This window comes from Neophocaena asiaeorientalis, unplaced genomic scaffold (assembly GCF_003031525.2).
Source record: "Neophocaena asiaeorientalis asiaeorientalis breed wild unplaced genomic scaffold, Neophocaena_asiaeorientalis_V1.1 scaffold132, whole genome shotgun sequence".
In the NCBI taxonomy this organism is placed as follows: Eukaryota; Metazoa; Chordata; class Mammalia; order Artiodactyla; family Phocoenidae; genus Neophocaena; species Neophocaena asiaeorientalis.
Window position 1 is genome coordinate 3,333,290 of NW_020173393.1, and position 14,416 is coordinate 3,347,705.

At 50.1% G+C, this 14,416-nt stretch overlaps 1 protein-coding gene across 2 annotated transcripts in view; it reads right to left on the reverse strand.

The window, feature by feature from the left end:
• Positions 1-500: 500 nt before the first annotated feature.
• Positions 501-14,416, reverse strand: part of SGK2 (serum/glucocorticoid regulated kinase 2) — a 21,223-nt gene continuing 7,307 nt past the window's right edge. For both annotated transcript variants that reach the window (XM_024746894.1, XM_024746893.1), the window contains 12 exons: positions 14,221-14,270; positions 13,673-13,730; positions 13,383-13,466; positions 12,354-12,485; positions 11,164-11,276; positions 10,832-10,868; positions 9,729-9,815; positions 7,234-7,329; positions 6,394-6,549; positions 4,494-4,583; positions 2,681-2,886; positions 501-896 (listed from right to left, as the gene is read on the reverse strand). In XM_024746894.1, the coding sequence (XP_024602662.1) occupies positions 2,722-2,886; positions 4,494-4,583; positions 6,394-6,549; positions 7,234-7,329; positions 9,729-9,815; positions 10,832-10,868; positions 11,164-11,276; positions 12,354-12,485; positions 13,383-13,466; positions 13,673-13,730; positions 14,221-14,270 (1,068 nt within the window). In that variant the 3' untranslated portion in view covers positions 501-896; positions 2,681-2,721. The remainder of the gene's footprint in view (positions 897-2,680; positions 2,887-4,493; positions 4,584-6,393; positions 6,550-7,233; positions 7,330-9,728; positions 9,816-10,831; positions 10,869-11,163; positions 11,277-12,353; positions 12,486-13,382; positions 13,467-13,672; positions 13,731-14,220; positions 14,271-14,416) is intronic.

A 14,416-nucleotide genomic window follows, 5' to 3' on the forward strand; every position in this document is an offset into this window, starting at 1 on the left:
TTTGTTAGTCTTCAACGGGTACAGAGTAGTCGGAGTTTTAGGATCTTAAAACACACACACTACTCCTGTTGCTTTTTCACAACTACTGTGACTGCAAAGTTAAAAAGTGAAGAAGAGGGTGATTGTGATTTCTCTTCCTGAGGATGCTGTCTTTTGGTACCAAATTGGGTGAATACAGTTTGCAGTCAGGCTTTGCCGGAAGACCAAAAAAGCTGTCCAGAGCACTTCTTCCACTATTGGAGGTTGTAGACAGAGCAAGGGCCTTAGAATCAGCTGCCACCAAGTTCAGTTCCTGGCTGTGCCTTGTACCATCTGGGTGACCTTGGGCAAGTTGCTTACTATCTCTGAGTGAAAGTTTCTTACCTGGAAAGTCAAGTTAATAATTTCTAAATGCTGGCTTATTGTGAGGATTGTAGATAATGCACATGTGGCTCAGAATGTGCTCAATAAACCGAGGTGTGAACATATCTGTTCTGATATTGAACAGATCAATTCAAGGCTCATAATTTATCATTTTTATTTTCTCTCCTGGTGAAAATTTTGTGATTTTACAGTCTTAGAGCAGATAGAACCATTACGTGTTTCACAACCCATAGCAGGTTGTATACTTTGACAATACTATCACATTTCTGACAACTACGCTCTGTTGCTTTTTGCTTTGGGAAGTTGGGGGGATTTTGGCTTCGCCTTCATCACAGTTCACATTTGTCTATTAGCAGACGCTATTAAGATGGAAATCAAATCATAGTGTTTCGCTCAGAATTCACAGCACATATCAAAGGATAATAGTAGCTCTTCTTGACTCAGCTTTGATCCCCAGTAGGTCAGTGTCAGTGTCACTGGTGTGTTTTCCATGGTCTTCCAGCTTCATCCCCCATAATTCCTGGGGCAGGGGACTGGATAAACAAAAATGTAAGGCAAAGAGTGGGACTGAGTTAAGAGGAAAAGGCAGTAAAATCACCAGCACACACTGATATTAAGAAAGTTCTTGTTCACAAATCAGAAAGCTAATGAGACCACCATGAAGTAGGTGATGAACCACAAGCTTGTGAAAAAGACTTTTGTTGCACTGAAATAAGGCAGCAAGATCCATCAGATAAGTGCAGGGTGTCCTGGACTCATGGGGTGTTATATGCTCACATTCTGTCCAATCAGAATTGCTTTTAGAAATGGCTAATCCCCAGGACTGTACCAGCCCCAGCCTGAGCTCCCTATGGCCCTAGACCTGCCAAACATACGGAGGTATGTGAGGTAGAGCATAGCATGAACTTGGCAGCCAGGCTCAGACAATGAGCATCCAGTTGAATGCCTCCTCTTCAAGACCCCGTTTCCCATAACCCGGCTTGGCTCTCCTTAGAGATTTTGAAAGTCATTCTGCTTGGATCTAACAGAGTGAGAGGCAGACCAGCACAGAGGTTACCTGTGAGAGCCCCAGAGTCAGCTTATATGGCTCCAAGTCCCAGCTCTGGCCCTTATTAGCTATGTGACCTCCAGGCAAGGTACAACTTCTCTCTGTTTCTTCATTGGTAAAAAGGGGATAGTTGCTACCTTGGGGTTGTTTTGATGAAAACTGAGACTTGCAAAAGTCTAGCACAGAAACTGGTTCAGCATAGGCAGACGTTCTCAAGCTGACTTTGACCAGTTAAGCAAAAAAGGAGTGGTTAACAGGATCAGAATCTCTCAAAATCATTGGGAAAACTAGAGAATAAGACTCAAGGATTCCCAGGAATGACAGGAATGACTGCAGCACTGATCTGATGAGGAAACTGATGCTGCCAATAAGTACCAATTGCTATATCGTTGCCACTTCTACACCAGGAGCTCAGTTTTGTGGGTGTTGTTACCGCAGCTACCACATGAAAGAGAGCTCCCAGTTCCTTCCTTGAGTCAAAAATCTGGCACAGGTGCATCCTGAGGCCACATGCCTGACCTGAGCCGCAGGGTGGGCTGGGAAAGTTAGTATCTAGTATTTTCAGCTACTGTAAGTGGAGGTAGTTATTGCCTCTCATTATGGCTCATAAAACAGGAAATTCCCTGAATATAGCAAGAGGTTCAGACAGGCAGACAAACCTAACAAATGTGCAATCCACCCACCCAAAGAAAGACATCATCGACATAGAAAAATAAGAGGGTGTTGGGTGATACCCTATAGGCTTGTTACATCTCCGTCATTTTACACATTGAGATCAAACTCCAAACACCAAGAGACCCTCTGGTAAAGAGGTGCTGGTTGCCTACCCAACATTTCCCCCTTCTCTCTTAGTGTTGGAACCCCTGTGTTGTTGTGGGGAGTAATGTGCCCAGTTAATCAGACAGATATCCCAACCTCCATTACAGGTAGGGTGGACGGCTACTGAGATGCAAGCAGAAGTCATTGGGTGGGGCTTCTGGGGAAGCTCTATAAAGGTGCCCTTTTGCCGTTTCCTCCTTTTTCCCTGCCCAGGACACAGAAGCAGTGGTTAGAGCTCCAGCATCATCTTATGATAATATAACAATCCTAATAGTAGAAACCACTTGCTAAGGAAGGCAGAGCAGAAATACAGAAAGCCTCTGATGACCTGTCATACCAGCCCTGGACCACCTAACGTCACCCTTCTTTTATGGGCTGGGAAAAAAAAAATCTTATTTAAGCCATCGTTACTCTGGGTCACTGTGACTAGCAGCTGAAGGTAATTCTTACAGATACAAGCTGGCTTCAGTGGTTTCACAGGTGCTTCTCTTCTAGCAATCTAAGACGGCGTCATCCTCCGGTGCATAGGAAAATCCCAGGAAGGCACTTGAGGCCCCGGAACTGCTGGCCATAGTGTCGGGAGTGCAGCCAATGGACTTTGACACAGCTTCTTGGGTGAACTCTGGGTCAAAGTGTTTCAAGTCAGCAGGTCCTGCCTGTGAATATAAGCCAATGATAAGAAGGGAACACTGGGGTCAGAGCTGCCAAAGGAGCCCACAGCCATGAGAGAGATGTCAATGCTCCCCTCTGAGTGCCCCATGGGCATCCTTACTTAATTGTCACTTATTTATGCATTTACATTGGTCATTGTACTCCATGAGGTCCAATAACAATCTATCAATTCCTCCATCCCCCACCCCAGCACCCTACCTGCTCCACATCAACCCTCCAGACGCTGCTGGTAGGAAGTAGATTGTGACATAAATGCAGTATGAATCAAGGACATAAAAAATGTGCACAACGGTGCTTCCCTGGTGGCGCAGTGGTTGAGAGTCCGCCTGCCGATGCAGGGGACACGGGTTCGTGCCCCGGTCCGGGAAGATCCCACATGCCGCAGAGCGGCTGGGCCCGTGAGCCATGGCCGCTGAGCCTCCGGGTCCGGAGGCTGTGCTCCGCAAGGGGAGAGGCCACAACAGTGAGAGTGGCCCACGTACCACAAAAAAAAAAAAGTTCACAACAGATACAGTACAGAGAACAAGCTAGTGGTTCCCAGAGGGGAGAGGGGTGGAAGGGCAAGATAGGTGAAGGGGATAAAGAGGTACAAACTACTAGGTATAAAATAAATAAGTTACAAGGATATAATGTACAGCACAGGGAATATAGTAATGCTTTATAATAACTTCGTATGGAGTATAATGTATAAAAATATCAAATTACTATGTTGTACACCTGAAACTAATGTAATACTGTAAGTCAACTATATCTCAATAATAAATAAATAAATAAAAATACATTCACATTCTTTGACTTGGTAATTCCCCAATTGGAATCCATCTTAAGGAAATAATCACAATTGTGGGCATAGATATACACTTAAAGCTATTAATCGGTCCATTATGATAAAGAAAAAATGGTAATAACCTAAAGCTCACCATTAGGAATGTGGTAGAATAAATTATGTTGCCAACATAGGGCTGAAATATTATACAGCCACTTAAAATCATACTTATAATGTCTTATATGACTTAGGGAAATAATGACATAGTTTTTAGCAAAAAGAAAGAGGGGAGAGATGATATTTATATATATGAAGTGTGACCTATGTAAAAAACATAGAAAAGACTTGAAGGAAACATGCCAGTGGTGCTTTCTCTTGGGTAGTGAGATAATAAGCTTTTTCTCCTTGATGCTTTAAACATCTGTTTTACACACTTTCTAGAAAGAATACATGTCATTTTTATTATAAGGAAAAAAGCTAAACATAGAGAGAAAATCTTTACAGGGCTTGGCTCTGTCTGGGTGTGCTCCATGACACAGCACTTTAAAAACTGTAAAGAGCTCTGCGATGAGGGTTATTGGCACTAAAAGTAAAGAAGTGCAGCCTGGCTCCTCACACAGAGCTGAACTGGCGGTCAGGACTTCTGGGCTCTAGACCCAATTCTGTGTCTAACTTATGGGGCGGCCTTGGACAAATCACTGAGCCTCTTAGACCCTTGGTTCTCCCATCTGTAGAAAGACAGCAGGCTCAGATAACCTCCCCAGATACCCTCCAAGCTTCCATCAGCCCTGGGAATCCAGAATCTAGAATGTGAAGACCTCTTACCACATTAGGGTTGAAGGGTGGAGTCAGCCTCTTGTGGTACAAGTCGTCCCAGTTTATGGGGCTGAAGAATACATGGTTCTTTATCTCAAGCTGCAGGAAGAAGGCGCTGATCAGAAGTAGCCCTTTCCATTGGCGTTCCCACCCCACCTCACATGCCTTGGAGCTCCAACTCTATTGGCAACTGGTTGTCAAGCCCTAAACTCTTTACCAGGAAGGTAACTTGCTGTTCTGGCTGGTTTCCTGGGACAAAGGAGTGTCTGCAGTTAGACTTCTCCCCTTCGCCATTATCCCGAACTCCAGCCCTCTCCTCGTAGCAGTTGTTTATTCCACAGCTATTTAGTGAGCACCTACTCTGTACCATACTAGGCTGTAGAGGTATGTCAGTGAACAAGACAGCAGGACCTGCTCTTGGGGGCCCTAGGGGATCTTGGGGACCCCCTGCCCCCCATTCTGCTTCAGTGCATCCTGACTCTTCCAGAATTCTAACCAGAGAAATAGAGCAAATCGACTCACTATGGAAGATTTGGGAAATACAGCCCCAAGAAAAGCTGCAGTTTCCCAAAGATCCAGAATTTAGGATTCAGCCCTGGGCGTGATTCACCACTCCTTTCCTAATCCAAACCAGTGCTGGCACGAACTTCCACCTGTTCCAGCAGGACCCTCTCTCTACCTGTGTTTCTCAAAGAATGATTCTCTGGCTCCATATCAAAACCCCCCGGGGGGTTGCTACAAAGCCAGATCAAAACTATTTCCAGACGAACACCCAAGAAACTGGTAACACTCATTGCCCCCAAATTGAAAAAACCCAGTGGCTGGAGGGACTTTTTCTGAATATCCTTTGGGCTCTGATCTATGGGAATGTATACCTTATTTTAAAAATCATACATATTTTTTAAGATGCAAATTTCCTCTGGGAAGGAGGGGACCTGTCTTCATGAAAGCCCTGTTCTTTAAGCTGTCCAGGGATGGGTAGGCAAATGCCCTAAATGTTATACTTCACAGTACCTGGCATATAGGGCACTTTGTAAAAGCCCTACGTGCTAGACACTGGCCTAGGTGTTTTTTGTATATATTATTTAATCTTCATAAGAGCTATGAGCTGGCTGCTGTTATTACAGATGGGGAAACAGGCGCACAGAGAGAGGTTAGCCATGTGCCCAGGGTCCTGCACCTAGTAATTGGTAGAGGAGGGGTCTGAACCCACGTAGTCTGTCTCACAATCCATGCGTCTCAGCTTCTACGCTAGAAGAGCAAGCTTCTAGGGAGCATGCACAGTTGGGACAAATTATGAACCATAAGATACAAAAAGGCCAAAAACCAACTGTCACTTCTGAGGTGCTGGGAGCAAAAGCAGGATACCGGGCATGAGCCCTGCACACACCACCACCAAGGGGGTGGGCAGACAACCTAAGCCACCCCTCCTGCCCAACCCACAGATCTGCCCCTACTCTCACCGCATTTAAGGAATGAGTCCACCCTCCTCAGAGAGCAAGCAAGGGCACCTGTTACTTTCTTTTGCCCCCTTGCGCTGTATAGCACAAGTCCCAGTAAAGCCCTGCCTGAATTCCTGTCTGGCCTCTCATCGTATTGTCACACTGTGTAATAATTTGTGTTTGTTTGTCTGCCTTCCCCTCATAAACTTAGTAAGGGCAGAGACCCAGTCTAACGAATCCCTAGCATTTAGCTCAATGCCTGGCACATAGTAGGTGTTCCATAAGTACTGGTTGAATAAAAGCGTTAGAATGAAGGAAATAAGTAGGCAGCTGTGAATCTCCAAATGCGTGAATTAGCAGTGCCTGGTTTTAGAAAATAGCTGGATGCATGTCACTGCTTCTGGGTTGCCTCTGCAGGAAGCTGAGAGCCCCACGAGGGGCCAGTGCTCCGCTAGCAGGTCACTTACAAAGTCTGTTTGGGAGCCCAGCCGCTGCCTCTGGTCCTTGTGAAGAAGGGCTTGCAGGAGGTCACAGGCGGCCACTGTCAGACCCCCAGGGATCCGTAGTGGCTGGTTCAGAATGTTCTCATACATCTGGGATAAATCTTGGCTGTAGAAGGGCGGCTGGTGAGAGAGAGAGAGAGAGAGAGAGACGGGAGGATCTTCCGTGCTAAAGTGGGCACAGTTCTCAGGGATACTTGGAGCAAAGTGGGCAGCTGGAAGGATTCAGCCAGACCTGTGTCTGTGTGATGGCTCACATGGCAGATGGGAGAGAGACAGAGACCTAAGGGCATCCAGCACAGTGGACAGGCTGTTGGGAAGGCCGAGAAGTCTCTTCCCACCAGTGTGAGGCTTGTGGATCCCCCAGGTGCCTCCTCTATCCCATGTCTCTTAATCCAGCTTGTGCAACGACTTTGCACTTTGCAAAGTTAACAGTTTCCTGTCATCATTTCATCCCAGCCTCACAACCATCCTTTGAGACAGGTTGTAATTTTTCAGATGCAAAGAGCAGGCAGCCTAGGATTGGGTCCAGGGGCCGGTTCCACAACCTGCCAGCACTGTGACCTTTCTGGGTCTCAGTTTCCTTGTCACGTGGCACCACAGGAGTAACATGTGAGATGGTATACTGTAAAGTGCGGAACTGACTTTATTGAAAAAATATATCTACTCCTTGTATTCACTTTGGCATCATCTTTTTTCAGCTTGGAGAGGAGTGATGGCTCATTCAGTTCCTCAAGGAGCCTGAGGAGGCCACACAAGGGACAGATCCACCCCCATCTCTTCCAGAGTCCGCTATACCCCACTCACCAGGCCGTGCAGCATCTCGTAGAGAACGGCCCCCAAGGACCACCAATCCACTGCCCGATCATAAGGCTCTTTACGAAGCACTTCTGGAGCCAGGTACTGTTGAGGGGAAATACATTTATCTGAAAGACACTCAGCCTCTGTCTCCCCATTTGTAAGCAAGGCACTTGGAGGAAAAACTCAACAGGGGTTGATCCTGCTGTGATATTTACTTGTCTGTGCCTATGTTTATTCAGCATCCATTTGTCAAAGACCTGATTTGCGGGGGCTCTTTGCCAGTGTGCTAGGGACATAGAGGAGATCAGGCAGGACTGCCCTGTACAGTTGTATGTGTTGTGCATCACACAAAAGTACCAACCAAAGGGGTAAAAGGGGCTGCAAGCCTGGCTATGAACAACTTACCAAGCCATATAGGGGTGCATCTGACAACTGACATATATTTATTTTAAAATTTTATTTATTTATTTTTGGCCATGTTGGGTCTTTGTTGCTGCTCAGGCTTTCTCTAGCTGCAGTAAGTGGGGGCTACTCTTTGCTGTGGTGCACGGGCTTCTCATTGAGGTGGCTTCTCCTGTTGTGGACCACAGACTCTAGGTGTGCGGGCTTCAGTAGTTGTGGCATGTGGGCTTAGTTGTTACGTGGCGTGTGGGATCTTCCCGAACCAGGGCTCGAATCCATGTCCCCTGTATTGGCAGGTGGATTCTTAACCACTGTGCCACCAGGGAAGTCCCAACTGACATATATTTAAAGGGGAAACTTTTTCTAATTAGTCTGCCCAAAGTGGGTGCCTTTATCAAATTTGCTCAAAAGCATCCAATCAGTGTCTTGGGACTAGGAAAGCCCTAGGAATACTCACGGGGCAGTGGGAAGACTAACGGATAAAGTGTAAGTCAGTGTGGCACATACTTGCTCTGGAAATCTTAGTAACAGATGAATGGAAAGGAGTCAGGAAAGAGGAGGTGGCACTTGCGTTCCTCCTGACAGCTGAATGCGTGCCTTGCGCAAGGAGAGAACCTGAGGCAGAGCTGTGCTTCCCGCCAAACCCGAGGGCTTAGTGGCCTCTTAGCCTGGTGTCTCTGCCACTGAGGAAAGGGGTCTCAGCAACAGACAAAGCCACTTCGAGAGACTGTGCGTGCGGAGAGGGGCAGGGAATTACGCAGACCTGAGCCCTACTGGGTGTGTGGTCACAAGCAGGTCATTGAACCTCCTAGAACCTTGGTTTCCTCATCCACATAATGGGACCGCAGAATCCCTCTCTAGGGGCTGTGTTAAGGACACATGCTAACATATGTGTTACCCCTTGAACAATGGGAGCAACTGTGGTTACTCCTGTCTGTGCTCCCAGCACCATGGCAGTGGCTGAGTCATGGAAGAGACTCGTCAGGGCCACATGTCTCCGACACAATCCAAGGTGCCGTATCCCCTCCTCGCCTCAGCAGTGTCCAAGGAAGGGACGGCTACGCTTTTAGGCTTTTCGAGGCCAGTTCTGTCTCAGGACACCCTGCCATACCCAAACACTAGACAATAGCTCCTGCTTAGAGAGGCTGTCTGTCCATCAGCTCCCCTAAAACCAAATTGAGGAGACAGCTGAAATCTGAGACCCAGATTCTCAAGCACATGGAGAAAAACAAAAGCTAAGTTCCTGTCCCATGCCAGTTCGGGAGGACTTGCCAGCCCTGCAGCCTCAGTCCCCCACCCCCAATCCAGACATCTGTCCAAGCAGCTGGGAAACCCTTTGGACCCAAGGTCTAAGGAGTTTAAGGAAAGGTTTTTAACCCCAAAGCTGCAGGGAGGCCTTGGCAGGACAGAGAGATGTATGTGAATTACTGCTGAAACTCGCAAATTTTAACCCTCCAGGATCTTGGTGGCTGGAAGAAGGAGGTAGACCAGTGTCTTTACCCTTGCAAACCTCGATCTTAACTGTCAGGCCAGGGCCTCCTGTGGCACATGGACTTCACCCTGTAGGGCAGTGCTGTCCAATACAGTAGCCACTAGCCACGCGTGACTGCCGAACATTTGAAATGTGGCTGATCTGAGCTGAGAGGGACCATAAGTATAAAAGGCATACCAGATCAAAGACTTACTTAGAAAAAAAAGAATAAAGTATTTCAACAATTTTATGTGGATTGTATGCTGACATGATACTACTTTGCCCGTGTTGGGTTAAATAAAATATATTATTAAAATTGATTTCTCCTCTTTCTTTTTTCTTTTTAAATGTGCTTGCTGGAAATTTTTTAACTGCATATATGGTTTGCATTTCTGTTTCTATTTCTATCGGACAGCACTACTGCAGAGTTTCACCAGCCGGGTCCCAGCAGCCCCTAGAGCTGGTGCCCCCATGACACGGAGGAGGGAACCAAGGCTGAGTGTACAGCCAGCTCGGGGAAGTGCTTGGGTGGAAGAAGTGAGTCCCTCTGATATAAGCTGGTGGCCCTAATCAGGAGCTGTGGTCTCATCCACTCCCAGCCTTGCGCCTCCCAGGAGGTTTAGCTTACCTCTGGGGTGCCACAAAATGTGGACGTGGTCTCCTCAGGCTCTACACCTTCCTTGCAGAGGCCAAAATCCGTCAGCACCACGTGTCCCTATAGAGGAGGGAGGGCAGGGGTGGGAGGGTGGTCTGAGCCAAAGGTATACCCGGGTCTATCCCCAAAGCCCAGATGCCATATCTGGGGCAGCGGCTGTGGGGTCTGTTGTCCCTGGCAAAGGCACGAGCTGGCGGCTCCACTCAGAGACTCAGCGCTTCTAACCTGGATGCTAAGAGCAGCACAGGGGCCAGGTGGGGAGATGGCATTGCACTGTCTACCCCCAGCTCATCACAAACTCAGATCGACAACCTACAACAGCAACAGTTCCAGAATGTTCTCGCTGGAGGGGCCTAGTGTCAGCAGCCCCCTTAACAGAGGGCTGGGGACCCAGAAAGCATGCCTTGTGGCAGCTGAGCGAGAGGGTGGTTGGTAGAGCAGGGAGTGGATGCTGCGGGGCTCTGTCCAGATCCCCTCTTTAGGAGCTGTCCAGCCCATCCCCCCATGCTGGGCTATTGCCCTCATCCAAAGTCATGCCCCCTCTCAGGGGCAATCCCCATCCAATGACTGGTCAGTGTAGGGGCACAGATGCCCAGCCTCCTTGCCTCAGTTTAGGACAGTTCTAGCTCAGGCCCACCCCACCCCTGTACGATCAGCTGAGGAGGCCTCACTTGCAACCACAAGGCAGGCGAGCTGCTTCCGCTGCCCAGTCCTGCCTCCTCAGCCGCTTAAACGTGGATCTCTTGAGACTGTTCCCCAGGAAGCTTCTGCACCCAGTGGTCCATCTCAGAGTCTATTTCCAGGGAACACAGTCTGTGCCACGGAAGGACTACAAAATCCTCGAGCCTCCACATGGCTCCACCCCTGCCCCCCACCCCGTATACACGTACACACACATGGATACGTAGCCACGTGTACACATAACGCACATGCGTGTACACATATGCGTGTATGTGCGTATACAGGCATAGGCACACATGTGCACACATACTTGAATGCATCCCTAGCCCCATGCAGGCATGCGTAATGCGTGCACACACACTCACGGGCGCACGCACACACACATACCCACCAACCTGGCCGTCCAAAAGAATGTTCTCTGGTTTCAGGTCCCTGCAGAAAACGAGAGAAACGGGCGCTGTGATGTCACAGCTGCTTAGTGACGTGAGCTGGGGACCGGGGTCCTGCAAGAGGACTCTTCATGGAGATGCAGAGATGCACAGGGAGAGCCCGAGGAGGATGGGCACTCAATTCCAGGAAGGAGGAGGCCCCCACTCGCTGGCGGGCCCTCCTCCTCAGACAGAGGACCGGGTTCACCAGGATTTCAGCAGGGTCTGGGGGTCCCTACGACGCCTGGCTGTTGGGGCAGAAGGGCCAGGCCTAGCTCTGAGCCACAGGCAGGCCTCACCTGTAAATGATGTTGAGGGAGTGCAGGTAGCCAATGGCGCTGGCCACCTCGGCGGCGTAAAACCGGGCCCGGGGCTCCAGGAACCGGCGCTCCCGCTGCAGATGGAAGAAGAGCTGGAGGGGGAGGAGACAGGTGAGCGGGTTCCTGGGGGGCTCCAGCTCCTCGAGAGTGGGGTGGGGGGCAGCTGGCCAAGTGACCCACTCTCTAAGCTGCAATGTCCTCATACAAGGAAGGGCATGCTGGTCCCTGCCCCACAGAGCGGGCAAAGTGTCAGCAGGAAAGATGAATTAGCAGGGGTGGACCACCTACTGAGTTTCAGGCTCCAGCCAGACCCTCTCACGTCTCTAATCTCCTTTAATCTTCCTGACTACCTTCCAGGTATCAAGTAGGAGGCCAGTTTCACAGAAAAGGAAACTGGAAGAGTCAGAGCAGTCAGGTGACTTGCCCAAGGTCACGTACTGTAGGCAGAGCTGTGATGTGAACCCGGGTGCGTCAAAGATGTGCTTTTCCTCCAACCCAGGTGATAAAATGATTATGGTGGTCAAACTGAGCCTAGGTTAGATCTGCTCCCGGGCCAGTTGCTTTGGTCTATTTGGCTGGCGAAGAAAGCCCTTTACCTCCACCAGGGAATTTAGGGATGCAGGACAAAAACTTCCCTCTTGGCATCAGGCTAAGGAGCATGAGGTCACACAGGTTAAATCTGGGGTCACTGAGAAGGGCCATCTTGTCATCTTGATCAGAGAGGCAGAAGAGGGAGCCCAGCTTATCCCAGCTGTGCTTCTGGGGCACCAGGTGGCCTCAGATCATTCCCACAGGGACTGGTCACTCCCATGGAGTGGTCTTTGGTGTAAGATGGGGGCATTAGAAATACTGACCACAGAGCTCCTTTAACATTGACTTTTCCCAGGTCCACTGAAGGGATTCTGGGCAGCTCTGCTTGGAAGTCAAGTAATGATGATGGCTGGGAGTTCGATAGACCTGCCTTCAAATCCTGGCTCTGCCGGGTACAGGCTGAGTGGCCTTGAGCAAGTGAGTTACCTGCCCGAGCCTCGGATTTTTTCAGCTGCAGAATGGGTCTGTTGTAAGGATGAGGGGAGATTGTTCCAGAACCTGGGGCACCATGAGCATGTGGGATGGGAAGCTCCTGCCGAGGGCCGGGCAGGGAAGGCGCCAGGTGGACCTATACCCACCTCTCCCCCGTTGACATAGTCCAGCACAAAGTAGAGCTTCTCCGGCGTCTGGAAGGAGTAGCGCAGGCCCACGAGGAAGGGGTGGCACACGTTCTTCAGGAGCACGCTACGCTCCGCCATGATGTGGCTCTGCTACAGAGTCACACAGACGGGCTGTGTCACCGCCTACACGGCCACCTCACCCAGGACCTTCTCGTGCCCCTGCTCAGACACCCACCGTGACTCCTTGCTGCCCTCAGAGCCAAGCCCAGGCTCCTTGCTTAGTATCCAGGACTCTGTGGTCTACCTCATCCCTGACCAGTCCACGCGGGTGCACCTCCAGCCCTGGATCCAAATGCCCCGCCCCCCTCCCTGGGACAGTAAGCAAAGCTATGTTAATACCGCATAAATGAGTCCCAAGGACAATCTTGCAGAGGGAGAAGCTGAGCGTTATCCACATTCAGCCTTGGTTGCTGTCCCCCTGCCTGGATGCCATTTTCAGACCATCAAAATCCTATCTTCAAGGCCAACGGCAAGGCCACCTCCTTCAGCTTTCTGAAGGACACCTTCCCTTCGACGTACTTGTTAACATTAATTCCCTCTCCTGAGTCCTCCAACTTGACATCCAGTTCTCTCTCAGGGCCCACTCTGTCCTTCTTAGGGAGTTGGTGTTAAGAGACTCAAGTCAGCCAAAGTATCTAGAACTCCCCGTTGGCTGTAGCTTGAAGTGCCTTTGGAGCGCCTGAAGTGTGACCCCCACGTTGCACAGATGGGGAGGCCGGCACCTGACAGAGCAGAGGACTGGTCCACCATGGAGCCCTGAATCTTTAGGGGAAAGCAGAGAGCCGGGCCGGGTCACCTGCAGGCCCTTGGGGTAAGGCGGTTAGCCTGCCTTCCTGGAGAAGGGTCAGCATCCCAGGCACCACCTGGCCCCCCTGCTGGGCCACTCTGTGCCCAGAGTTGGGACGCATCTTTGGAATCCACCTGAGGCTGGGGGCGGGGGGACGTCAAGAAGCAGGAGAGGGGATGCCTGGGCCCAAGCCCTGGTACCTCTTTCTTCTTTAAGATGGACTTTTTCTGTAGCACCTTCACTGCGTAGAACATCCCGTCGGACTTGTGCTTGGCCAGTAGGACCTGAGCAGAAAGACAAATGCAGAACCCGTGGTGACTACTCCTCGAGGCTTTGTATTTCTCGATGGCAGTGCAGGCCTCCAGCCCCTGCCCTGCGCCCATGATTCTGCAGGTTGTAAGCCCCCTCTCTGCACGTGCAGGTAACAGCAGGGAGCAGAAGAGGCCAGAGAAGGGGAGACCCAGGGCTTCCATGCTCATGGGTCACTCACCTTCCCGTAGTTTCCTTTGCCAATGACTTTGAGGAAGTCGAAGTCGGTGGGCCGGGCACTGGGGGACGAGGGAGGGACACGGGTCAGCATTTGCAAGCTTGGGGAACTTGATGCTTTAGTTCAAATCAGAGCTTCTTTTTAACTTTGAAGCTGGAGAAGGCAGGGAGCTTTCTAAGAACGCCACGTTCTCCCAGCCAGGAGGGTCTTATAAGACTGGCCCCTGCCCCTGGGGATCTCACAATCGTGTAAAAACAGACAAGGTTGGGAGAAAACCAGACGCAACAGCATAGAAGGCAAAGGAATCTGACCTCCGAAGACTGAGAAGGGCCTGGAGGGTGGGGAGCTGCTAGTAATGCAGACTTTGGGGGGATACTTCAGCCACAGGGCTCAGCATGGGCAGAGGCTGGGGAATTAGTGGGAGATGAAGCTAGGGGCCGGTCCTAGGCCCAGATGGCAGAGGACCTTGACGCTGGACCAGAGAATTGGATTATATTCCCAAGGTGAGGGGGGAGCCAGGGAGGAAAGTTATATGAGAGATGAGAACTCACTTTGGGTTGGCCGAAGGCCCCAGGTTGATATTCCCATTGGCCCTTGGGGGCTAAAGACATTTAAAGAAAAAGTGATTAAAGTCAGAGGGTCCCTAGGCCTTGGCTCCCTCTCTTTCCCCTGGTCCAAGCCCTGCTCCTTTTCCAGTATCTCTACTAGGCTTCTTCCCTCCCTCCCTCCCTCCTCCCTGCCTCCCTC